This window comes from Quercus lobata, chromosome 5 (genome assembly GCF_001633185.2).
Source record: "Quercus lobata isolate SW786 chromosome 5, ValleyOak3.0 Primary Assembly, whole genome shotgun sequence".
Classification (NCBI taxonomy): Eukaryota; Viridiplantae; Streptophyta; class Magnoliopsida; order Fagales; family Fagaceae; genus Quercus; species Quercus lobata.
Window position 1 is genome coordinate 64510990 of NC_044908.1, and position 27321 is coordinate 64538310.

Below are 27321 nucleotides of genomic sequence, written 5' to 3' on the forward strand. Positions count from 1 at the left end.
GAGAAATTAGTCCGAGACGAACGCTTCGTTAATTCTAGTCAAATGTGTACATCATTACATGTTAGTGATAGATGTAAATGTCCAAATCGTTTGAATAATAATAATAATGAAAAACGGGCACCTAAACCTGAGTGAGCTTTTAGCTAGTGTGATAAAGGATATATCAGATAATTAATAATTAAACAAAATGATCTACTGGTAAGATCTAAACGTGTGGTTGACATACTCCTTTTTTGTATTAGAGAAAACTTAGCATCCCGTAATTTTTTATAGTTTATTTGCTAAGAGGTGAGACAAAAAAAAAAAGTTAGTTTATTTGTTTATTTGATAAAAGGTAAGACAAGATAAAAAAGTGAATTTATACAAAATAATTGAGATGTAAAATGAATGCGAAACTCTTTGCAATATTAGCCTAGGAGTTATAAGCAACATTATTTGGTCTCCTTTATAAGATAATCAAGCTTGTGTATATATATATATATATATATATATTTTTTTTTTTTTAAGTTACCCTTCCAAGGAGCCATAGGGGCTTCTTTTTTTTTTCTTTTTTCTTTTTTTTTTCTTTTCAGAAAACGGTAAGAAAAGCCATAGGGGCTTATTTAATAAACATAGGAATTAGCTAGAATTGATCAAGTATTCATTATTCAGCAAAAATAAACTAATTGAGACTGTTACTGATATGTGGGCTTTTTTTTCCCCTCCTTGACATATTGATGATTTCTAATTTTCATAAAGTTTAATCTTTTACTGAAAATCAGGAAAAAGCCAATCTCTCAAAAAAAAAAAAATTCAGGAAAAAGCATAAAAGCTAGGCGGCTAAAAGAAAAAAACAATAAAGAACAATCAAGTAGAAAACGAAATTCTTTCTCAAAAAAAAGAAAAAGTAGCAAAGGAAATCTGTGCTAATTTATCAACAAAATTAGACGTCCATATCCTCATTAAAGGAAAAAAAAAAACACACACACACACTAAAAACAGGTGTAATACTAATATTCCCCAAAAGATTGATAAAACAATAAAAATAAAAATGGGGTGCAAGTGTAAGTGTAAGTGTAACGGCAGGTTAAAAATTAGAGCAGTGAGAACATAAAAAGAAAAGCATAGCGTGGTAGCCGCCAATAAGTACGTAGCTAGCAAAACCAACAGGTTAGTAACGGTTTTAATTTTACTTGGGAAATAAATAAAGAGAAGTAATGGAATGTGGGAAACCCTAATAAAAGGGCGAGAGCTAGCTGAGCACCACACGTGTATATATGTTACTATGAATTAGGAGATGGTTACAAATAGTGCAGCATATTCTGAACCGAACCGAACCCTATCCATCATTACCGCTTTTATCTCCGCATAACCCTTAACTTCCTCTCCAATTTCTCTCCCCACGTCTCTCTCTCTCTCTCTCTCTCTCTCTCTCTTATATAGAGTATTTTACAGTTTACATTATAGTAAGTTGGCAACAGTATAGTATAAGCCGTCAAACAGTGAGTGAGTGTTAGTTTGATAAGGTTTGTTACTCACAGTCTCAGTGACTTTAGGTCTCCTGCAATTCAACAAACCACACACAAACAAAGACAGTATCTTCTAAGGTCTATCTCTCTCTCTCTACCTCTCTCTCTCTCTCTTTGTGTGTCTATGTCTGTTATTATCTTTCTTTTGGTTTTAGATATCATTTGAAAGAAAGGTTGTCTTTGTTATTGCACTCTCTCTCTCTCTCTCTCTCTCTCTCTCTCACATGGGCTTTACAGTTTCTTATTTTTAACTTTACTAACTGCTTTTGTAGCTCCACTTCATCTTTTTCTTTGCTATAGAAAAATATATGGCTTCATTCTTTTGAGTGAGGACTAATTACTAATTATTGCAGTATTTAAGTAGTAGTTATTAAACTATATTTAACAAGTACTTAAAATGAAAAGCCGTATTTGAGCTTTGTAATAATTACACATACCTTGTTTGCTTCATATTCCAATAATACAATATTTCTTTCGGGTCACATTCTAATGATTTTTTTGTGTTTTTTTGTTCCCCTTAGATTCTCATTTCCATGGCTTTAAGCTTTTGCTCCAACTGGGACATGACCAGTTTCCAACCAGAGCTAGCAGCAGACCTCAGTTTTGACTACAATTTAGCTCTTGCACAAGAAAATTACCAGCTTGATTCACATTTCGAGCAGCCCGATGAGTCATCCTTGTATCATGTGGACAGCTACACCAATCTACTCCCATACTTCTCTGCTGCCCCATCAGATAACTTGATCACCTCCGGCATCCACTCACCGGAAATGTTTTTGCTGGATGACTCCTACTCCTACCAGTACCCAAAACGCCAGAGAACTAGTACTTATGGTGGTGGAAATTCAAATTATTACTACTCGAATTTCACACCTGGTTTCTATGATGGGTATGTTCCAAATCCTGATAATTTGGTACCCGAGTCCATGCCGGAAGTTATGGCTCAATTTCTAGTATCATCAGGTAACTATGGTTGTGGAAGTAGTACTACTAGTCCTCAGAGTAGTGTGAAGAAACCCATGAAAGTGAGCTTGTCTGCTCAAAGTATTGCTGCACGTGAAAGGAGAAGGAAGATAACAGAGAAGACTCAGGAACTTGGGAAGTTGATTCCTGGTGGGCATAGGTTGAACACTGCTGAGATGTTCCATGCTGCTTTCAATTATGTCAAGTACTTGCAGGCTCAAGCTTCAGTTCTTCAACTCATGGGCTCAATTCAGGTCTTCTTCATTTCTTTCCAATCTTTTTACTTTCTATTTTCTTTTTCTTTATTGTTTTTTGGGGTTAATGTATTTTTATTTTATTATAAATTTCATCTAATTTTTTGAAGAGCATTATCTTTCTTGGTTGGCAGTGATTTTAGGTTTTGTTGGTTTTTGACAATTAATTAGTTACATGGCAAGAATTGAAATTTACACAGAATAGTTTTGTGATAGAATAACTGAAATGTTGGTTTAACACTTTAACTTACTGATTTTCCTAGTTTTAAGCTACTGAACCGAAACTAATTAATAAATCATGTAGGTGTTACTAGTTTTTTTTGTATTCTTTAATGAAAAGAAATCTAATTATGCCCAAAGTCAATTATATAAAGCCGTTAATTAGTGTGGTTTGTACATGCAGGAAATAAAAGAAGAACCAATCACCAATTATTCAAGAGAAGAACTCCAAGCTCTAATTGCATCACCAATTATTCAAGAGAAGTTGTCCTCAGAGGAGAAGTGCTTGGTTCCAAAAGAATTTCTTCAAATTCTAGCTGATGATAAAGAAGTCCAATTAAAGCCATTTATCGTCGAGGACATTGATCAGTTGCTGCAAACCAAAACCGATGGCTGACAGTGATCACATTGCTTAATTTGCTTGTTAGTGTAGTTTTATTTTTGTTTTTCGTTTTCCTTTTATTTTTTGTTGTAACTTTTTCCTTCCTAGTTTCTAGTTTTACTGGTAGGTGGTAATATGTAAATCACTTTCTTGTAAATTTCTCTTTTCCAAGAAATGAATTACTGCTTTTTTCATTCCTTTCCAGTCGCAAAATGAACTTTTAATACTAAACCAATTGTACTTTTAAATATAAGTGTTTATCACCAAAATCCAAACCAAGTCAGGGTTTAAAATTAGAACACCATTGAGAAGTACTACTTCTTTTCAAAGGTGGAGGTCAGGTCCATCCATGGTTCAATTAATCATGGATGTGGGATTTGTTGGATTATAAGTTAATCAATCATTTGGTTTTCAGAAGAAGAAGCCAATTCAAAACGATATATTAAACTTTTCATTACAAGGGATATGTCAAATTGTCAATGACTACCATGTTTTGTGAATGGTCTTTTAGAGAAGGATGATTCACACAAAATGACAAAATTCTCTATCAAAGGAATGGGACAAGTCAACATAACCACGGACACTTATCTGAATGCCACTCCTATTCAATATATTCTTATTCGAATAATCCTGATCCGGAATAAAAATTATTTGTCTTATTACAAGTGTTTTACTTTATATTATACTAATCACAATTTATTATACATTCCATAATTTTTTTTCATAAAAAGAAGATACAGATAGTGTTGTAAGTCTTGTTTTCCCACTCCCTCCTTTCCCATTTCCTGTCTTCTGTGTATATTATGATATTATCTCCCAAAAAAAAAAAAAAAAAAAAAAGATACAGGCACAATATATACTATAATTAATAGAACATAATAAAATTGAATATTAATACAACATAAAATTAAATATTATTATTTTTGTGTGTGTTCTAATAAGTATTACAGTTTACTAAAAAAAAATGAAACAGAAAATTATATTCATTCTGACATAATTCTGTTCTATATTAACATTTATATTTACCCCATGTTTTAAGTGTGTAATTCTAACACATGTACCTAACCGGAAGAGTATTAACGTCTTTTTTTATATCCTTTAACACCACCCCCCGCCAAAACAAACAAACAAAAAAAGAATTACACAAAATCTAGTAATGTTGGGAAGGCACAGAAAGCGTCAAAATTATTTCATCATTTAGCCTCAAGCAAAAAGAAAGTTAATAAGAAAAGTACAATAATAGACTTCCAATCAAATCAATCACATTTATTAATAATGGTAATAGACTTTCCGGCGTTAATAATGTTTGTAATATATTATAAAAATAGCTTTATTAAGGACTCATGGCAACTTTGTTCTAGTAACGTTATTTAAGTATTGTAGAAATATATGTAGGTGAAGAAGTGTTGTAAAAATACAAATTGTGTTGTTTAAATAACAAAGATTATTGTTTAAATAACACAACCAAACAGACCATAAATTTCCTTCTCCATGATGTTTGCAATTGCAGCAAAAAGCTCCTCCAATCACTTTCAAGAGGAGCACACACATATTGCAATTAGATATACAAGATGTAGGAAATAATAAATCAAGGGGAAGAAAAAGGAAAAATAATAAAAAGGTGTCCAAAAGGAAATTTTAGAATTGTTTTCAGTATTAAAAAATACTTTTATGTTTCTTTTTAAAAAATTAAAAAAAAAAATCAACTTTATTTGAAAGTTTTGCATACCTAGTAGTTACAAACAACCCAAGTTAAGGGAACCTCTCTTGGAACTCTATCATAAATATCGATAACTTCTTTCAGTGTTGAGTGCCAATGCAAAACTCTTTATGTCCAAATCATTTTGAACAATGGAAACCCTGTCATAAACAAGAAATTTGATATATATAAATAAATAAATAAAAGGAGCTTTTAAAACAAAAGTCAAAAATTGAGGACCAGATATAAAATTTTAGAAAAAAAATCTACATTTTCTAATACTAAGGGGACATGAAATCCATTGTTCAGATCTCTGATGGTTTCTCAAAAAAAAAAAAAAAAAAAAATCTCTGATGGAATGGCATTAATTGCAACAATTTGATATATGTGTATATATATATATATATATATATATAGAGAGAGAGAGAGAGAGAGAGAGAGAGAATTAATTCAATATAAAAATTGGAATTCAATTAGACTTTAATTTTGCGCCACGTGTCTCATCTAATGTGAGTTTTTTAATTTTTGTGTCAAGTAACTTAATTCAATGTAGAAAACGATTAGTTTAATATAAATAAACCATTAAAAACCTAATCATATATATAACCAATGTTTAGAGAAAATTTAATTAGATTCAAAATTGAATTTTGCTTTTATTAGCTTTTCGTACAAATTAAATTATTTAGATTTTTGCTATTATTTTTTCTTTGAACTAATGAGCATATTTATACTGTTTCTATTCTATTATTTTGTATGTCAGGATCTTGAACGTAATATATTGTAATTGAGTTGAACGATCTCATGCACCTATCCCCATTCAATTTAGGAGATACTATTAAACCAATTTATTCTTTTGTTTTGAGTTATATTTAGTAGAATTTCATGGACAATGGTTGTGAATAGATATTGTATATGTAGTATCCAATAATGATTTTCAAAATTATATACATAATAGAAGTGTAATGAGAAACTTCACATAACCAATATTATGAAAATTGCAAGAAAAAACTATTTTGATACCTCCGAATGTCCTGGTTGAACTAATATCCTATATGTTTTATAACCCAAGTAAACATCAATAACACCACTTCAATTTAATTACCATTCTCGTGCGTAAGCACGAGTTACATACTAGTTTGATATAATACATGTCCACGTGCACGAAGTACGCATGAATGAGATTTGTTAGAACAAAATTCAATATTAATGTAATAGTTTGGTCACGTATATGAGCTAAATAACACCTTCAAAAAAATAACACCTTCAAAATTTCAGCTAAATACTAAAATAGGTACTGTTTTGTAGGTCTTTTGTCTTATATTTTTCAATCAAATTCAATTACGTTGTTGTATTGACCAATATAATAAAGTAGTGTTATAAATTCCAAAAACAATTCAATTCAATTACATGATTCATTGATCAATTCAACTACATGATTGAACTTAATAGTCTAAGATGCAACACTTAAAGAATTGTACATAACTTTTGCCCTTAGCCTAATCCACATTAATTTCATTTCTAATTCCATTTAAACCATGTCATTTTGTTTCCATGTCACTCAACATTTTGACTAATGCTAATCTTTTATAATTATCCATTTACAAATAATATTTCCAATAGGTTAAACTTAGGTACAATATATTAAGTGAAGTACATTAGGTTCAAACACTAAAAACATTTATATTTGAAAATTGTTTGTCAAAATTATGAGTAATGTCATTGGTACATTCATTTACAATATAGAAAATTTAATATAATTAACTTTAGTACACAAGAAAAAATTAAAAATGATTCAATAAAAAATTAAGTTTAAAATTTGATAATAAAGGCTTGATGAGCGAGTTTGATTGGATCAAAATTGGGTTCATGTTAGAAACTTATCATACTAAAACAAGTTGTTATTTCTCTTACTCTACTCTATTTTTTCATTCAAATGTAGGGAGGTTAATGGGTCCAGGTCTAATTTTGTCAAGTCTATGTAAACCACACAAAATCAAAATTAAATGCCACATATCTTACATCTAGCTAAAAAACTGGAGGGAATTAAAGCCTGCGGAGAGGATCTTCTCCCAACTTTTTTTTTTTTTTAAGGAAATAGTTAAGATACAAAATAACTTTGATGTTGTATTTTCTCCTGCAAATTATTGTTTAGGTGGAAGCTTAAGGCCGAAGAGAGAGATCCAACGCCAAAACCAATTCATTTGAGAAGGTCCATAAGAGATTATATGTATAATCATTGGTTGTGTTCTCTTGTTTACCAAATTCAAAAAGTGGTGCAGTCTTTATGAGACATATAACATAGAAGAGTGAGCCTATATCATATTGACAAAGCTAACAATGGTTGTATATTTTCAAAAAACAAAAAGGGCCACGCAAATAAATTAACTATTAACTATGATTTATTTGGTAGGAGTATGGTAGCCGCTTGCCAGCGATTAGCAAATGTCGTATGATGCTCAATGGCTTAGTCAATTTGGTGAAGTACATTTTAGTATATACTACTAACTTAACACATGGCATTTGCAAAACCACATGTTAAGCAACATGGGCTCCCACTTTACCATAAAATAAACCATAAGTCTCTAGCTTCATATTAGATAGATGATAAACCACAAGTCAAATAAATCATAGATAGGCATAGACCAGATAGAGTGATAAACCATAGGCTTTTTTTTTTTGAGCAAGAAAGCAAACAAGATTACAATGATGCCACCAGCAAGCACATTCATGTGAGAGAAACAGCATAGATTTTAAATGTGGAATGCAGAGAAACAGCCCATCGTAGAAGAGAGAAAGAAAGGAAAAATATTCTTGGAATTCCGTGTTTTGCTGCCAGTGGGGTAATTAGAAGCTAGAACTAGGGCGCAAGTTCATTAATTATGGTTTCCAAATTATTTTCTTCGTGTTTTCTAAGAATTAGGAATTGAAAACAGGTAAAAGCCTATTTTCAATTTCTACTTACTTTAGGTTATTAAACAAGTTTCTTGAGTTAGAAAATGGAAAATTGTTTTAAAAAACAAAAAACTGAGGAAAAAAATAGTTACACGAAAGAGTCTTTGAAGATGATATCATAACACTATTTTTTATCAGGATAGTCAGTGACTGCTCACTAACTGTCCCGCCAAAGTAGCCCACTGCCCACACTTTTTAAACCACCATCATCCAGTTATTAACAGTTTTTACTTTTCATATAGAGTAAGAATCTGAAACTTTGACAAACCCACAAACACATTCAAGCAGAACTACATTCATGGCTTCCATTTCAGAAACTCTCCTATTTTTCTCCATAATATTGGCCTTATCACGTGCTATGCACTCAGCATCAGTGGTAGAAGACCTCAACAATTTAAAACCACCTCCAGATTTCAGCACCACCATAAGGAATAATTGCATCCACAACCCATCCTTAAGATACTGCAATTCCTCTGACCTCAACGAAATCTTCAAATCCACCATTGTTGCAAGTCATCTCTGCAATGAGTCAAGGAACCCAAACTGTGTAGAAACATTCCCCAAGATAGACCTTAGAAGCCGTCCTAAGATCGCGCCACTCTACTTGTCATTCAGTTTCTTTTGGAAGTACTGCCCATTAAGCATCTTATCAATTGATTTGTCCAACAACTCTATGAAGGGTAGTTTTCCAATTGATGTCCTCCAATGCACCCAAATCCAAGCTCTTGATTTGAGCCACAATGAACTTACTGGTGATGTTCCAATACACAGCTTCTCTCCCCTTACAAACCTTACACTTCTTAATCTGTCATACAATTATTTTTCTGAAAGTACAATGTCTGATACCGAGTTCTTTAAACGCTTTAATGCTTCAAGTTTTATTCATTCGGGTCTTCTCCCAAACCAGAAGAAGTTTACTATCAAAGTCATAATCTTGTTGGTTGGTTTCCCCATTTTTGTGATTCTGATGGTGGGTTGCTTTGGGTGGCTTTTTTTTGTAAGGCCTGATTTTCTGCCTAGAGTGTTTCGTAGAGAGAACAAGTTCACACCGTCGATGCTTAAGGCAGCAACTGATGGGTTTTCAAGAGAGAATTTGGTGGGAAAAGGCGAGGGAGTTGATATGTACAGAGGAGTACTAAGAGATGGTACCCAAGTGAGGATTGAGATCTATAGGGATGACATTTCAAGAGAAAGCCAACGGAGATTTGAAGAAGAATGCAAGGTTCTTGTTCAATTATCTCACGAGAACATAGTTCAGGTCTTGGGATCCTGTAGTAGACGAAAGCTGAGGGCAATTATCACAGAATGGATGGAGGGTGAGAATGTTGAAATGTGGTTATCAAGGTCAGCTCCATCATGGAAGCACAGGTTGAAAATATTGATGGGAGTGGTGAAGGGGATGTGTTATCTGCATGAGGAATGGCCTGAAGTAGGGTATGATCTCAGGACAAGCAGTGTTTTGTTGTCTGACAACCTAGAGCCATTGATTTCAAGGTTTAAGGTTGGAGATCAAAGCAGTAGTACAAGGAGTAAGTTATATTTTAGTAAATCTAGGATTAATTTTCATTGTCTGTTTATATTTTCCTCTCTTCTTACCCTTCTTCTGCTAATGCTTATGTTTGTTTTGTTTTAGTTAATTGGATATCTAATTTGCTTTCAGAGATTCACAAGATTGGAGTATTCTTACTGGAGATTTTAGTTAGCAGCAGGTTGAGTGATGAGTCCAAGAGTGGTGAGGTTCGCTTTATTGATCACATCAGAAAGCATTATCCTGGAAATCTGAGAGAGGTGATTGATGAGAGAATGAAAATGACAGAAAATTCGTTTGATCAAGCGAAACAGTTAATACGCCTAGGTTTAATGTGCACAGATCAGTCAAGCAGTCATCATCCGCACTTAAGTCAGATTGCTGATATTATAACTAGAGCTTATGAATCTTGGAATGTTTTGGCATCTCCTACTCATAAAAGATCACCTGGAGATAAAGGTCACAAGCGCATACAATCAAGATAAACTTTCCATTTCTAGATTTAAATCTAAGTGAAAGGGACAAGTTCAAGCTAGGTAATTTTGATTTATGAAATCATATTGTTTATTTAAAGTACTGATGTTTACTACTCCAATGTTATTTCAGACCATATAGTGCCTTTTTTTTTTCAATCATATTGTTTACTTAAAGTACTAATGTTTACTACTCCAATGTTATTTCGGACCATATAGTTTTTTTTTTTTTTTTTTTTTTTTGAGAAACAAACACACACACATACAAGGGAGAAGGAAATGAATTCTAACATAAAGGCACACCACAACTTCACTCAAAAGTCATTATAACTATCTGCTGACAAAGTTGTGACACTTAGAAAATATAACTACGTAAAAACATTGCTCTTATGCAAGAGCCTGTGCATTCTTTAAGAGGCAAAGTGGACGGTCAAACTTATTAGTGAAATCAGAGTTAAGAAGCAGCTAACAGCAATTTAAACAAGAATTTCATCAATCAATTAATTATGATAGATTATAAGTTAGCTTTTTACTTATTAGCTTTTATGTACAGCTTTTTAAGAGTCACACAAGGTTGCAGAATTAATGGGATGAGTTTACTCGAGATTCCTAGTTACCTTAGGATGTCAACTGCGAAGGTACTACCTTTTTTTATAATAAATAAATAAATATATATAGATAGTTTGATTACATAATATCAAAACAAAAAAATTAGTATCTAATTGAATTTTACATGATGGGATTATAATCCCCATTCTGATACATTCTTGTGCAAATATTAATTTTTTTGTCCAAACACAACCACCAAAAAGTTGCATGATTTTAAGTTACACATGCATCCTAGGTCTTCAACCCATGCCCTCATAGAGTGACAAGCACTCTCATTGTCCACATAAAATCTCTATCTGGTTGGGAATCGGAAGTTCACCACAAATTTCCTCACTTAATGATTCTAGGCATATTTGCTTTTACTTTAGATCTGGTCCTGTGAACCCTCTTTGGTGAATCAGTAGTTAATGCATACATCTTCACAGCAAATAGTTCCTCAGGCAATCCCTTTTGATCCTGATTAAAAAGAAAATCTTGAGTTAGAAAATTAAATTGATTTTATTGCATACCACTGCAATTCATTTTAAGATAAGCTTTTGAACAAGAAGCTTTCAAATTTCAAGAGAGAGAGAAGAATCCCAGTTATCGAAATGAATTATTTGATACATGGAATAAACTTCAAGGAATAACTGTATCAAAGAGAACCGGTTACGCTCATCAATTCTCTACCTTTATACCAAAAAAGGGGCAAACTCATTCCATTTGCATCCACAAACTCACCTACAGCAGGAATTCAAATTCCAGGATTTGAATTCCAATCAGTGTCCTAGCCCATGCTTATGTTTCAATTTTACTTGATTTTTTAGGTTATAGACCAAAATACACATCAACTGCATTCATGGGCATCACCTAGACATCCAGCTCACAGATACTAAATTTAAAATTTGTTGACTCCAGAAGCTGTTATCAAAATAGAAGTAGGCAACTCCAGCTATAAGGTAGGACAAAGGCAGGGGCGGCTCAATATGTAACCCAAGGTGGTCCCAGGACCACCCTGACCTGCCAAAAAATGTATATATATTCTTGAAAAAAAAAAAAATATATATATATATATATACACACACACACACACATACACTAAGTTACCATATTTTGACCACCCTAATAAAAATATTGACCACCCTAACTTAAGAATTACAAGAATTTAGGTTTAATAAAAATAAGAGTAAACATTTTTAAAATAATTTCACAACAAATTTTATGTGATAACCGGAAAGCGGTTACTAATTCTAATTTGGGCACAATACTGACATCACTTTTTAACCCACTAATAACAAATTGTTGCATAAGATTTATGTTAAAAATATTGTAGTCTTGTAGATATAGCATTACTCCAAAAATAATTCTAGACCCTCTAACATAATCCTTAACCCCAAAAAAAAAAAAAAAATGGCCCAAATAACAACAAAAATAACACAAACAAAAACAAGACTAGCTCAAATTATGCTCTCTTTGGTAATGTTCTTTTTGGCTTTGCCGTCACAATAATTTTCCTTTTCTCTTTGTTAGTAGAAAAAAATTGTAATGCTTCATTTTTTTTTTTTTGTAACATTATTATATTCAAGTTATCTCTTTATTAAATTTTGTATAATTTAAGTTTCTTATTAACCTCCCTAAAAAAAATTCCTGAAGCCACAATCTTTACATAATTCTCTATCTCCAATACTTCAATATTGTTTATGAAAACAGCTGAATCCAAACTCTCCCTAGAGCCCAAGTCCCCAAAAATAAACTTATATGTCATCTTTAAGCCACCCAGTTTTTGCTATTTTAACATAACTTGTATTATCTCTATTAAGACATCCCTTGGAACCAGATCTCTCTCTCTCTCCCCAATAATAAATAAATAATCCACGTGAGGTAAAGAAGAATTGTATTCTACACCAAACTACTCTTATGTGGCCCATACTGTCCTTTACAACCAAATACACATCAACAACATTCTTGGTCATCACCTAATGTACCCCGAATAAAGTTCCTAAGAAATCGTTTTTAGGATTGCTAATGCTACAGCAGATGCTCTTCCAATGACATTGCATATCACTTGATCCTCTCAATAAAGAGATCAGATATCTTTTTTTTTTTTTTTTTTGATAGGTAATATAAGAACTATTATTAATGAAATAAGAAAGAAACATACAGGGTGTTCATTATGATGAACACAAAAAAGCATAAACAGTAGACAAAAGCAAAGAAATCAAGAGCCTAGTCTAATAGAAGAAAAAAACAGTAGAAGAGAAGAGCAATCTGTAAAACCCCAGTACCGAGACCAGTCAAACAGTCTACGCTGGCACAAATCTTTTAACTCAACCAACGTCTTCTCAAAATCTTCAAAGAAACTAAGATTACGTTCCAACCAAATAGTCCACATCAAACAGCCTAGAATTAAATTCCAAATACATATATATCAGCCCAGATATATCACATTATGTTAGGCTTCCCTAACTATCTATCAGTCCACTCATCCATCAGGATATTGAAATATAATAGGCTCATCAGTGAATCAACTTACTCTGATTCTCAATCTTGGCAAACTTGACCAAACATGAGATTCCTAGAATGGATCCCCTATCTTTTGTGTACTCCAAGAATTAACAGAAGCATATGACTACAATTGTGAGTGCTCCCCACTATATCTGTCATCCGCTCACCCAGGAAACACCATTTTCATCCCAATTATAAACACTTCAACTTAGAAGGACAACAAGCAAGTTCCCAATCCACCAACTAAAATTTGAACTTCTCATCTATAGCACCACTTAAGTCCACTGTAACTTTTCCAGCAATTTATCCACATGCAAAGGATTTGTAAAAAGACCAGAGAAAGGGAAAAAGTAGATAAACTGCATGTCTGACAGGGGAATGACTTTCTATCTCTTTTTTCTTCCTTCTAGGTAAAGAACTGACTTCTATCAGTCACTGAATTTCAATTTAGCTATTTTTGAGTAGCTACAGTACCAACTGACAATATTCTTGAACAACCTACATAAATGACTCTTTGAAAATTCAAGCTACACATTCTCCAAAGGAAAACCTTTAAATATGGACCATTAGTTATGTAACCTTTTTATACTACTTAATTTTACATTTATTTTCAGATTCTACCAAAACTAATCTCAGGGCTTGTGTATAATATAAGAAAGTATGCAGTCTGCCCTTGGGCCATGCCTCAAGTTTCCAAAGGTAGGGATGAAATTGTAATAGGTTAACATTCTGATGTCACCAACGTAAAGAATAATTTAAAATAAATCAGACACACCCACAAATGGCATAACAATTATAAAGTTGCCGACTCTTGCAAATGACACTTTGATTTTTTGTGATGTTGAACCTTCTCAGATTGCTAATTTGAGGGTGATTCTTGCTAGATTTGAGAAGGTGTCAGGGTTTTGTATTAATTTGGGGAAATCTAAGTTGGTACCTATTGGTGGGGTACACAATTTGGAGGCTTTGGTGGGTTTGTTGGGGTGCGGGCAGTCTTCTTTGCCCTTGAAATATTTGGGCCTTCCATTAGGTGCAAGATTTAAGGATTTATCTATTTGAAATCCTATCCTAGAGAGAATGGAGAGGAGATTAGCATGTTGGAAGAAAATGTATTTATCTAAAGCGGGTAAGGTGACACTCATTAAAAACTCACTCTCATCTTTACCTACATACTTTCTTTCCCTTCTTCCTTTACCGGGTAAGGTGGCAAAGCGTATGAAGAAATTACAAAGAGATTTTTGTGGAATGGGATTGGTGGTGAACCTAAAATACATTTAGTTAATTGGGCCAAGGTATGTAGGCCTTTGCAGGTTGGGGGGTTGGGTATAAGACGGTTGGGAAACTTTAATTCTGCCTTGCTAGGAAAATGGTTGTAGAGGTATGGCATGGAGACTGATGCTTTATGGAGGAGGGTTATAGAGGCAAAATATGGGAACATTTGGGGTGGTTGGTGTACGAAAGAGATGACAAGTCCTTATGGGGTCAACTTGTGGAGATACATTAGAAGTGGCTGGTTGAACTTCTCTAAACTCCTTGTTTATAATGTGGGGGATGGTACTAGAGTGAAATTTTGGAAGCATGTGTGGTGTGGGGATTGTACTCTCCAAGAGGCCTTTCCGGAGTTTTACTATCTTAGTAGGTCAAAGGATTCCTCGGTGGCTGAAGTTATTGGTTGGTTTGCTGGGAGGTTTCACTGGAATGTGCAATTTTGTCGTCCACCACAAGATTGGGAAGAAGAAGCCTTTGACCGGTTTATGGGGTTGGTCTATTCTTCGACAGTGCGGGGGTTTGGCCCATATAAGGTTTGTTGGAAGCCTACAAGGAATAGAGGTTTTGAGGTTAGAGGTTATTATAGCTCCTTCTACCCTCCTACTCTTGTTTCCTTTCCATGGAGAATGATATGGCAATTGAAGGTTCCTCCAAGGGTAGCTTTCTTTTCTTGGTCTGCTTCCATAGGTAAGTTCTTAACAACAAACAACCTTCGTAAAAAACGAGTGATAGTGCTTGACTGGTGCTATATGTGTAAGAGGTGTGGGGAGTCGGTGGATCATCTTCTACTTCATTGCTTCATAGCTTGGGAGTTGTGGTCTTTGGTTTTCTGCTTGTTTGGTATTCAATGGGTTACGTCTCATACTGTTCTTGAGTTGTTTGAGGCTTGGCAAGGAAACTTTGCGACATTGTCACTTTGATGTTTGGAAATTAGTGCCTCATTGCTTGATTTGGTGCATTTGGCATGAAAGGAATGCTAGAAGCTTTGAGGGTTGTGAACGTTCTTTGCTAGAGATTAAGTCTTTTTTCTTACACACTCTCTTTGAATGGAGTGTGGTTTTTTCTCATTTTTCTTGTTCTTCCTTTTCTATTTTTCTTGACCGTTGTTCTTTTGTTTCTTGATTTGTGCCCCCATAGTACATCCCAAATGTACTCGGCTTGGCAATCTTTCTATTATTAATAATATTCTTATGTTATTTATCCAAAAAAAAAAGTTGCCAAGACTCATAGAGAAGCTGTTAGTTGTGTCAAACACAGCCTATATCATATATGTCTCTTCTTTTTTTAATATTGTCAAGAAACAAAAAGTAGAGAATTAGAGAGCATTTACGCTTGCACATGCACCAATTGAAGCTTACCTTTGATTGGTAAATATGCAACCCACACTTCTGAAAGAGCTCCCTAAAGTATGAATCAGACCTGGTGATGCTTCGATCTTCATTGTCCAGCACAAATCCTACAAATAGGTAAAAGCAGCCCAAATGTGTTCATTTTGCCATTGCAAAAAATTTGTTGATGCAGAACAATGAGCTCTAATACCAAAACCAAGGCAGGATAAAACCAAAACAGATGCAACAACAAAAATGAAGAAGAAAAAAAATAAATAAATAAAAAGATAACCTAGGAATCAGCACTTTAGGTTACTTGGAATCAGCAACAAACGGGATAGAAAATCTAAGAGTAAATACCTAGGTTTGGCTGAAGTTAGCATCAAACCATTGGAAAATTTTCAAAAGAAATTTTATTAATCAATAAAACTGGTACCTTTACAAGTGAACAAAATATTGTACTACCATTTACAAGTGAACAAAAACTTGATAGTCTTCTTCAATCTTTTTCATCTTAACATTGCAATCAGATGCGACCATTGCCTCGTATCCTTTCAAAGAATTTCCTTTCCGCACTTCATACTCCCATGCAACTCAATGCACCTTTATTCTATATGCATAAGTCCATCTTCTAGAATTTTATAACTTCAATTATTTTAAAAGCACATCCAATACAATAGATAAGTCACATAATACTCACATTGAGTCCGAATATCTTTGCACATATACTTGGACTTTGATATCTCAAATACTCTATACTATTGCAAGTGTATAAAAATTTTAATTTTTAAATTTTTTTTTTTTTTTTAATTGGTAAGCTAAACATGAACCAAATGAGCCTTTGAACCCATAATGCACCCTCAATCCCAATATTACGGGAGAAGGATGGGCCAAAAAAAAATTTAATGGAAACAAATGAATCAGACTCTTATAGTAAATTTGGTTATGTGTTTTTAATTTTTAAGTTCGTATTTTTTCAGATCTACTGGAAAGTGCATGAGTTGAAGCATGTTTTGGCATTGATATAATACATTTTTTTTTTTTTTTGATAAGTACATAATACATTTTTTAAATGTTTCAAATTATCATATATGGATATTTATCTGGGAATTAATTACAAACGTAATAAAGTAACCCCCTATGAGTTGCTTGAATGGCATAAGAAAATCTCCCTATTTTCAGAGCCATCAAAGCTGTGCAGATGAAAGAAAATGGCATCCACTTAAAGGTTGTAGGGACCTAAGTTACTGCATTGAAAACTAATCTTAATTGTTGGTGCAAACATGTCAAACGAAAATATTAGCATAACTAGTGACAATAAAGAAAAGGAAAGGTACCAGTTCTGGCTATGTTCTCCTTCAGGACAAAAAATCCACCAGGTTTTAGGCCAGCCTAGAAGCAACATATAAGTTAGTTAAAGTGAGCACATACATATGTTCATTTCCATGTTCATAGTCAAGCAATGTAATAACAATCTGGTAAGGCTACAGGGTTGCACATATATACATCTTTGAGATATCAAACTCCAAGAAAATGCAAAGTTGGAAGAAAAAAAAAATTAACATCCAACAAAGCAAAAGGCAAAAACATTAGTATTACTACCAAAGTGCTGAACATCAGTCAGCGGCTAACAAATGAAACCTGAGAAAGCTCAAGCACTTAATACCACAATAATAAAGACAACTGAGATGAAAAATCTTTTAATACACTACTTATAACTAATAAGCAGTCAAAAAGAGAACAGGTTATACAACTTCATGAATTAGCATTAAAAAATTTGGTGGGTTATCATTTTGCTAAAACAGAACCAGAAATATACTTTTCCTTTTTGTTATATGTTGAGGGAGAAAAAATGTATGTTGTGTTGAATCCTATGCAGTGCGTTATGTCAGTGAAACAAGTAGACTCAGAAAAAATAAATAAATAAAACATAAAAAGCATGAGAACATTGTTTCAGTAATCAGTTCAATGGTACAGCAAATCAAGGTTCTTGGTTACCTCAGCAGTTTGAAGATTCTTCCATTGGCCATACTAGCAACAATTACAGGAAACTTAGTGTAACTCAAAGGTGTAACTTAGCATTTAGTCCCTTATGCAGCAATATGGCCACAAAGGAAATTGTTTCCAGAAAAAAGAATTCACATTTGTCAAGGTTCAATTTGGCCATCTTCATGGCGCTTACTACATTAAATTCTCTCCAACCCAAGATCATTCAAGCAACAGGAGAAAGATTAGAAGCAAAGAAAGAGAAAAGCTTAAGGCTAAATGAAAGAAAGAAATTCAATTTTTTAAGTCATTTGATTAGTCAACAATTTTTTAATTCATTTCATTCTTTTTACAGAACCAATTATCTAAAACTAAAAGTTTGTAATGTTTTGGCTTCTGATGAGTCCAGGCAATTTACTCAACTTGTTCATAGCAATTTTTCACAGGGGAAGGAGGTGCCATATTAGGGAATGACATTACCTTAGCTCTGCTGAAGAATGATACAAAGTCATCATCTGTGAGATGCCCAATACACCACTGCACCCATATAACATCATATCTTCCAGCATCTGGAGTGAATTCCTACGATGAAGACAGGAAATGTTAATCAATTTTTTCTCTTTTGGATTGGTACACACACACCAAATGGGTTTTGAACCCATAAATAAGATCTCACCCTCCACCCATTCTTTTGAGAGAAGCATAAACCATTTGAGTTAGATCTCATTGGCATCAATTTTGCAAAAAATATCTTTTTTGCTTTTTGGTGGTTGGGGGGGGGGGGGGGAGATGGGGGGAAAGGTGATGTTGTACAGAAAAGAATACAAGAAGCTATACAGATCAAATCAAACAATAATTTTAGGTAATTTCCTTTAATACTGCATTAAAAGAATTAGTAGCTACAATTACCATTGGTAACCAAAGGATACTTAAAAACAAATGCAAAATCAAGAAAAAAAGTAGACCGATTCACGTGTCTTCCATGTTATTGTTACTTACGTGGTTTTGTCCTGTGTCTGAGTTCATTGTTCTACATCAGTTTTGGTATCAAAGCTCGTATTTCTACTTCACCTACTACTCTTATTAAGTTGACTCTATCGATCGGCGGTGTGGACATTGCAAATTAATCTCAATTTAGATGTTGATTGCAAAATTTTGTTGTTTAGAGTGCACATTGCTAATGCTCCACACTTTAGGGTAACAATTGTAATTAACCCAAACATAAAAAGTAATTATTTTAGTTCCACATGACAACCAAATGCTTCACAATATAGGTTCTACTAAGTTTGGCAATACCTTCAAGAATAAAACAAATATATTAATAATGATGCCCGCAGCATAAATAATTCATTGCCTGACTTCTTCTACTTCTTCTTTTTGGATCAGTAAGAAAAGAATTTTATTAAAATAAAGAAGAAAAAAGATAGGTCAAGGTCGAAGTACATGGGGAGTATACTAAGGACACTAAAAAGAAAAAGAAAAAAAAGGGGGGTTAAAAATACATCAATTCATTGGCTGACATATTAGATTATGTTTTTGGCAATTGTTTTCAATTATCAAGTACGCAATTTCTATATTCAAATAGATTTATCATAATTGGTAATTCTGAAACAAGAATTGTATTTATGCTTTTGTTTTTATGTATATGTAGTCAGTTCATTACCTGAAGAGGCATACAAAAAAAATTAGTGGCTTTGTGCGTATCTGAGGATGTATGACCCAAATTTTCACGGGCAGTGTCTAAGAAATGTGATACAGGCTCAAGAAGATCAACCTGGATGTCAGGGAAAGTATTTGCTGTCAGTTATGATAAATGAACTAAATTGAATGTTCCAAATTTGTACAGGTTGCATCAGGTAATAATCTCTTAAATGTTAATAAAACTGATAAGCATCATGTAGGTAAGGCAGACAAAACAGGATCCCCAGTATCTGATCGAAACCTCCACAAAAATAAAGTAAAGACAGCCATTAGCATGCATGGGGCATGGGCAGAGATCTTGATATCCAAAAACTGAAAATTAGAAATATAGAAATGTCCAGGTTATATAGGTAATAATATCCTGTGTCAAATATAAGAAAAACCACGGAAGAACACAAAAGGTAGGAATTAGCCATATTCAACATTGGGTGCATATGGTTAACTCAACTATGATAAGCTTTACTTTCCCTTGATTTTTGTTGATTGAAAAGTGAATAAATAAAAGGACCCTAAGATGAATCTTTAAGAAGACATGAGGTGGAGCCAAAATCAAAAAGATACACGAGTCAACCAAGATTCTTTCCTTTCTAGAAATGAGAGAAAGAGAAAAAGGCATCGAGGGGAGCAAACTCATGATCTCCCCTGATCCAGAACCCCAAAATACTGTAAGCCTTACTAGTTAAAGGGAACCTTTACATCTACGAAGAGTGATGGCAGCACCAAGAATCAAATCAGAGAATGACACAAAAGAAGACTTTTGTGTGATCCTCTGGAAATAAAGTACACAGTTAACAATCCCCTGGTTTGGCCAACAGATGTTCTCGTGTTAAGCCCTCCACAAGTTAGAGAAGATATCAGCTATGGTGAAGATGTTTCTTCTTTTAGAGGGTAAAAATGCTTATATGGAAAATTTAAAGGGTACAATGGGAAAATAATATATAGGTGATATAATACCTTACCTCATTGAAATATCTTATGAGAAGATTTTTTGTGACTCTCCCAATGCCAGAACCACAATCTGCAGCAGTTTCATTACTGGTAAAAATTGGTATTGCCAATAAAAGTGCTAATCCAGTAGTCATATGCAATAGTAGAAGTGTCAAATTTTGTGTAATTTAAACTGATATTGAGAATACGTATGATATATATCCTTTGATCCTATCTTGGTGCAAGATGAATTGTCATGCTAATCCCGAATTGTCATTGTCAAATATGTGTAATTTAAACTTTATGCAATTGGGAAATGCAGATCCTAATTCATGTTAGAAACCTTCAGTAACCCTTCATCTTGCGCCACAATGACAATTCTGCACTTCTTCAGAAGAGTAAGACCAGCTTCTTTGGAAGAAAGAACAAAAGAAAACACTTGGGATGCCTTCTTTCTGGATATGGGCAGGACAAACCAGCTACTTTCAGATGCATTAAGTAACTGTTTTTAACATTCACCCTTTCTCGTAAGTTTAAGCTTTGGGATAAGTGGTAATTAATTTATTACATTGTATTAGAAAAATAGTTTGGAGTTTGAATCATTTCTCCTCTCCATGTAAAAATCCCATGTTTTAGGACCCATTCATTTGGAGGGAGTCTAAACCTGACATAGAGTCCGGATCCACAAGTGAGAGCATATTAGACCATATATATAATGGATTCACCGTTTCTCACAAGCTCATGCTTTTCAGATACATACTAAGTGTTTACATAAAGTCTTTTGTCATTGAATTAGGAACCTAGGTTAAACCAATTGGTGTCTTTAGCTGATGATAAAGAACAATCATCATAGAGCGAACACCAAATGTCTCAAATCCTATTGTAACTGTCACAAATACACACACACACACACTAGCATCTATACCTACATTCTCTCCCTATATCATGCTAATTTCCAATCATAATATTTCAAGATCCAAACCAATGAGTTGTAGCTTAAATGTTACCTCCTCTTTCCACAATTACAAGGGTAGATACAAGGTAACTTACTTACCAATCAAAAAGTAATAATATATATTTATTTCAAAATTCTTCACGATAGTGTGCAATGAACTAATGGCTTTTTTGGATTGATGGGGGAGCGAGCAGGAGCAAGGGAGCAACTCTACTCTACTCTCCCTCCCCTCCATCCAAATGAACCATAAAAGTCCCTTTTTCTTTTAGTTATAGGAGCTTTTGGACTAGCTTCTAGCCAATAAAACCTATGGACAACTGACCCCACCCGTCAGACAAGGTATCTTATGAATCATGCAATATTTGGGACCACACATGTTATGAGAGGTCTCCTAAGATAATTTTTCAACCCATCAAAGAACTAAAAGTTTTCAAATTTGAAACACATATACACGCACAAAAAACAGACAGACAGATAGAGAGAGAGTTGAGATACCAAGAGCAGCGAAGTGATCAGAATTAGGGAAGCGTTCAGACAAGAGGGTATTGAGGAAAGCTTCGCTACCCTCAATATCGGGCTCATTGACTTGGGCATACCCACCAAGAACGCCATTGACAGATGCCTCCACGCCTTCCCAATACCCCACGCCATGCTTGTACCAATCGCACTTCTTGCTGGGATCACCCGTCTGTTCACGCCACATCTCCTCCGCGTTCTTGAATTGGCGCCCTTTAGAATCTAACCCTCCCACCTCCATTGCCTTTTTCTGGACTCTGCTGTGCGGCGGCGGCGGCGGCGGCGGTGGTGGTGCCCGTCGTAGCTTCGGAGTTTGGAGTGAGATGAAACAGATTTGAGTGGGAGTGAGAGTAGGGGAGAATTTATAGGAGGGCAAGGACAACAGATTTTCTCTCATTTTTCTTTTCTTTTCACTCTCTCACACAACAAAAGGGCGAAAATGGGTAATTCCCCATAAAAATCTAACTATTTAGTTAGTTGACGCTGTTTGGAAACATATTGGAATTCTAGCAACTCGAGTTTTAAAGGCTCGATTTTGGGCCTGTAAATCGACTCTTTGAGGCTAGATTTGCATGTTTTACTCGGGTCTGAGTTGGCATAATTTCCACGTGGCACCTACTTGTAAATCGAGTCTTAGAGACTCGATTTACATTTACAGTACAAAAAAAAAATTTTGCCTTTATACCTTCTCACCTCAACAACCACAAAACCACACCTTCTCACCTCACCTCAATATCCATTCTTCCTTCTCTGGGTTCTTCTCTCACCAGCACGGCCTGGGGTCGCGCCCAGAAACAGGTTGCCTGCGACCCAGGCGCGCGACCCAGGTCGCAGGCGACCCGTCGCGCGACCCAGGGTCGCAGGCGACCCAGGTCGCGCGCGACCCAGGGTCGCAGGCGACCCAGGCCGCGCGACCCCAGGCGCGCGACCCAGGCCTGGGGTCGCGCGGCCTGGGTTGCAGGCGACCTGTTTCTGGGTTTTTTTTTTTAAACTTCTCTTTCTTCTCTTGGTGGTTTTGTTAGGATTGCTGTTGTTGCTGTGGTTTTGTGGTCGTTGAGGTGAGAAGGTGTAAAGGCAAATTTTTTTTTTTTTACTGTAAATGTAAATCGAGTCTCTAAGACTCGATTTACAAGTAGATGCCACGTGAAAATAATGCCAACTCAGACCCGAGTAAAACATGCAAATCGAGCCTCAAAGAGTCGATTTACAGGCCCAAAATCGAGCCTTTGAAACTCGAGTTGCTAGAATTCCAATATGTTTCCAAACAGCGTCAACTAACTAAATAGTTAGATTTTTATGGGTAATTACCCATTTTCGCCCAACAAAAGGGTGTGTAAAAGACCGTTAATTTTAACGGGAAAATATCGTTACACGTTGACTATTTCACATTTTGATTTTGTACAGCATTTCTTTTTTCTTTTTTCTTTTTTGCAAATATTCCGTTTTTATATAAAAATTATTATTATTATTATAATTATAATTACTGAAAACTTGCCCGAAGTTATTTTGTTATTTTGAAGCTAATGCATTGTAGTTGAATTGACACATTCTCATACATAAAGTGTTTGGAGATCTAAGGGAGAAAAAGTTTCCAACTTATCACAAGATTCCAACCCAACCCCATAGATCAGGTTGAGTTGGATAGTTTTTTTTTTTTCAATTACTTTTATTATTAATAAATTGAGCATTATAACAACATCAACACATATACGAGTAAATTTATAACCAAATAATCATGAGTATAACATTAAACAAATACAAACTATATGAGAAGAATTTAGGGTTTGGGTTTTATTTAGGAAGAAGGGCAAAAGAGTATATAACAAAATTATATAATATATTTTTTATAATTTAAAATATATTAAATATACGTGGGTTAGGTCAGGTTAGACGAATTTATAAATCTCATGACCTAAACCCAACCCGACTCACTATAAAAATAAAAAATAAAAACAAAAAAAAAATCATAACTCAACCCAACTCACCAACCCTTAAAAACTAACCCAACCATGTTGATTGGGTTGGTTTTGGCGAATTCATTACACACCTCTATTAACAATGATTAAAGATTTAAATTCTGAATGTTGGACACACTAGAAGTTAATAAAAAATTATATGTAAACTAGTCAAATGACCTGTGCAATATACAGGCAAGATTAACATAATAGTATATATATATATATTTTTTTTTGGGTCTAAATATGAAATTTGAGAATTATGATAGTTATTTTTTTAATAACTAAATTATGATAGTTATTAATAAACATTTATTATGATTATGATTTTATATATAATCATCTTATATTTCAACAATTGGACATCAATATTCATTCAATTCAATATATATATATATATATATATATATTATATATAAAAGTAGAGACCTCATACGAGAGTGCACGAGCTCTTGCCATATGGCGCTCTAATATTTCATTTAACATTTTTAACCTCTTTTCATTAAGTTTTTTTTTTTTTATTGTTATCTAAAAGATCACATTAATTTTTTTATAAAAAAAAAAAAAACTGTTATCTAAAAGATGGGTTGTAATTCAAAATTAAATTAAAATCATATCAAATCTTATGAAAAGCTCAAAAGCTCACTTATTACCTTACATATTATGACCCATGTATGACCCTGCCCTATTAACTTTTTCCCACATTTTCCAAAATATGGGCTGGCATCATAAAATAGGACACACTTTTTTGAAAAGCTCTCTTTACAATCTTCTTGATAAGGCTCTTATTATTAAGTGTCACATCAATTTGCTCTTTCCTCTTCCTATCGCTTATAGTTTTTTTGCACAAAAATGGATTATTTCTACACCATCTTCTTTTATATGGTGGAATATATTAAAAATAAATAAATAAACAGCTTATATGATGGAAATAATAATTCCCTCAATTTGTTTCTTGTTTTAATTTCTAATGTAGAAGACTCTTAAAGCCAACAAATTATATTCTCAATTGTCCACTCTCTTTCAAAGAAAATAAAAGATAATTGTACACTTTAATTAACCAAAATAATAATATAATTGTGAAATTCATTTAGGCTATATATATTCATATTCTTAATTATGTATCATCACACGCACTTTGTGCGTGCAATAAGGTTTTTTTTTTTTCTTTTTTAGTGTCATAATTTTTCATTTATTTCAAATTGAAAAAAAAATGAATAGAAAAATTTTTATAAAAAAAAATGTGAGATTAGAATTTAGAACAGAAAAAGGCAAACTACAACAACGAAAAAAATTGTTAATGTAAGTCTTGATAAAGGGAAGAAAAAAAAAACACGTGTTTTTATTTTATATATATGATTTTTATTTTGAGAATCTAATTTATAACTGAATAAAGCAATTTGAAAATTAACAGGAGAATGACCCTATATTTTAGGCAATATTTTAGTGGGAATTATAGTTGTATTTTTATCAAATTGTCTTTTAGTTTTGTCTCTACTTAAACATAGGAGTGTAGTGGTATTTTTGAACAAAAAAAAATGAGAATTCTAAACAGGAAAAGCCCCTTAAATAAGTATAAATATTATTCATAATTTTGGTTCTTTTTATTTACTTCCTCTTAATGATATGTATATTATAATTGAGCATAAGATGAGTGTTATAAGGCCATAAAGAATAGTTAGAAATTATTTTAAAATAAAAGTATAAAGTTTCCACACATCGCACAGGATATCGACTGCTCTCTCTCTCTCTCTCTCTCTCTCTCTCTCTCTCTCTCTCTCTCTCTCTCTCTCTCTCTCTCTCTCTCTCCTGTCTCTCTCTCTCTCTCTCTCTCTCTCTCTCTATATATATATATATATATATATATAGATAGATAGATAGATAAAACTAAGAGAAAATCCAACTAAATTCTAAATTGAAGTCTAATTTCATGCCACGTGTCTCATCTAATTTTTAAATTTGTGTATCAAGTGAATTATTAGGTACAAAAGTCAAATATTCTAAATTCAATTAGATTCTAATTAAATTTTAATTAGAGTTCAATTTTGCGTCATGTGTCCCATCTAATTTTTTAATTTTTGTGGTAAGTAAATTATTGGATACAAAAATCGAAAAGTCTAGATCTAATTAGATTATAAATCATATATATATATATATATATATATATATACACCTGTGCATATTTATAAATGTACCCTTATATATGTTATGCACGGGGTTACATACTAATTATATATAAAACTAGAGATTTTATGTGGGAGTGCATGTGATCTTATCATGTGGCACTCTAATTTTGTATTTAACCATTTTTTTTACCTCTTTTCGTTAAGTTTTTTTTAATGTTACCAAAAAGATCACATTAACTTATTTTTATTGTTATCTCATTAATATCTCATTAATTGTCTAATTTTACACCATGCCTTTCTCTTTTCGTCATGACTTTTAGCATACCCACCATTTTAGCATTAAAAACAAAAGCAGAAAAATAAATAATTCTATAACAAAACATGCTTATGGAGGAATATTGGAAAAAATATTAATATTTGTTGTTACATTGTTACATTTTCTTTCCTACATTGTTTGTCTCTCTATTTTTAATCTTTAACTCATTGTTGTGATAAAGAAAACTTTGTCATTTACTCATTATATAGTTTGAGTAGGTTGATATTTATGATACATTGATACTAATTTAATTTTTAATATCTCAAATTGTATAAGTTTCTTAGCTCTAATTATTAAATTAGTTTACTTTTTATTTATAATATATGTACAATATTCTACATAATTGTCTTACATAAAAAATCACTACATTATTTGTGCATCGCACGGGCAACTTACTAGCAATAATAAATAATAAATAATTCTCTTGTACGACACATAAGAAATGGTCCATGCTAAATTGAACAGCCCCAAGATCTTTTTTTTTTTTTTGGTGAAAGTCGATAACATTAAAGAAAGCTAAACAACAAAAGAAGAGTCAAGACATATCCTAACGGAATACATCCCATTGAGATCTCCCTCAAAAACATCTAAAATGCCCACAGGCGGACTATCATATCTAAGGAAATCATCAAACATCCTTAAGCTTTTCTTGGCTAGACCATGAGCACATTGATTTGCTTGCCGGAAGCAATACTTAAAACGGAGTCGGTGGAATTTGCTTATCAAAAGCCTGCAATCATCCAAGATAGGGGAGATAATGTTATTAACATAATCTGGGTTCCCTACAACATCAACAATGGTCTTGGCATCCATCTCAACTTCAAGACAACTAATATTTAAGTTGCAACAAAACTAAAGGCCTTCACGCAAACCCCACAACTCAGCAACAAAACTGGAAGTGACCCCAATCCGCTTATTGAAACCAGCAACCCACTGCCCATTTGCACTTCTTACCAAGCCCCCACAACTAGCCAGCCCGTGAAGCCCCATGCAAGCCCCATCCGTGTTCAGTTTCTTCCAACCTTGCTCTGGTCTCTCCCACCGAATATATCTGGTGATTCTCCTAATTCCTAGCCTAGGCGTCGCCACACAATGAAAATACTCTTTAGCTTGGTACATAATCTCAACAACCAGCTTTGGACTCCTAGCTTTCCCACTAAAGATGAAAGCA

At 33.5% G+C, this 27321-nt stretch overlaps 3 protein-coding genes across 5 annotated transcripts; 2 read left to right on the forward strand and 1 right to left on the reverse strand.

Moving 5' to 3' along the window:
• Positions 1–1474: 1474 nt before the first annotated feature.
• Positions 1475–3448, forward strand: LOC115988628 (transcription factor bHLH52-like). Its single transcript, XM_031112205.1, has 3 exons — positions 1475–1586; positions 2030–2725; positions 3129–3448. The coding sequence occupies exons 2-3, from the start codon at positions 2042–2044 to the stop codon at positions 3339–3341; spliced, it is 897 nt and encodes a 298-aa protein (XP_030968065.1). The 5' UTR covers positions 1475–1586; positions 2030–2041; the 3' UTR covers positions 3342–3448.
• Positions 3449–8091: 4643 nt separating this feature from the next.
• On the forward strand, positions 8092–10125 carry LOC115993031 (putative leucine-rich repeat receptor-like serine/threonine-protein kinase At2g24130). Of its 2 annotated transcripts, none has more exons than XM_031117298.1 (2): positions 8092–9506; positions 9611–10125. In XM_031117298.1, exons 1-2 carry the CDS (start codon positions 8276–8278, stop codon positions 9988–9990), a joined length of 1611 nt encoding a protein of 536 aa, XP_030973158.1. In that variant the 5' UTR covers positions 8092–8275; the 3' UTR covers positions 9991–10125. The 2 variants fall into 2 exon arrangements, with proteins under 2 accessions (XP_030973158.1, XP_030973159.1); XM_031117299.1 differs by having other exon boundaries at positions 9638–10125.
• A 485-nt stretch (positions 10126–10610) lies between these two features.
• On the reverse strand, positions 10611–22169 carry LOC115991716 (alpha N-terminal protein methyltransferase 1). 2 transcript variants are annotated; one of them, XM_031115580.1, is made up of 7 exons: positions 21733–22169; positions 20315–20373; positions 19318–19428; positions 18135–18236; positions 17006–17060; positions 15699–15796; positions 10611–11043 (listed from the first exon to the last, which is right to left on the reverse strand). In XM_031115580.1, exons 1-7 carry the CDS (start codon positions 22148–22150, stop codon positions 10918–10920), a joined length of 969 nt encoding a protein of 322 aa, XP_030971440.1. In that variant the 5' UTR covers positions 22151–22169; the 3' UTR covers positions 10611–10917. The 2 variants fall into 2 exon arrangements, with proteins under 2 accessions (XP_030971440.1, XP_030971441.1); XM_031115581.1 differs by lacking the exon at positions 17006–17060 and having other exon boundaries at positions 10945–11043.
• Between the last annotated feature and the right edge of the window lie 5152 nt (positions 22170–27321).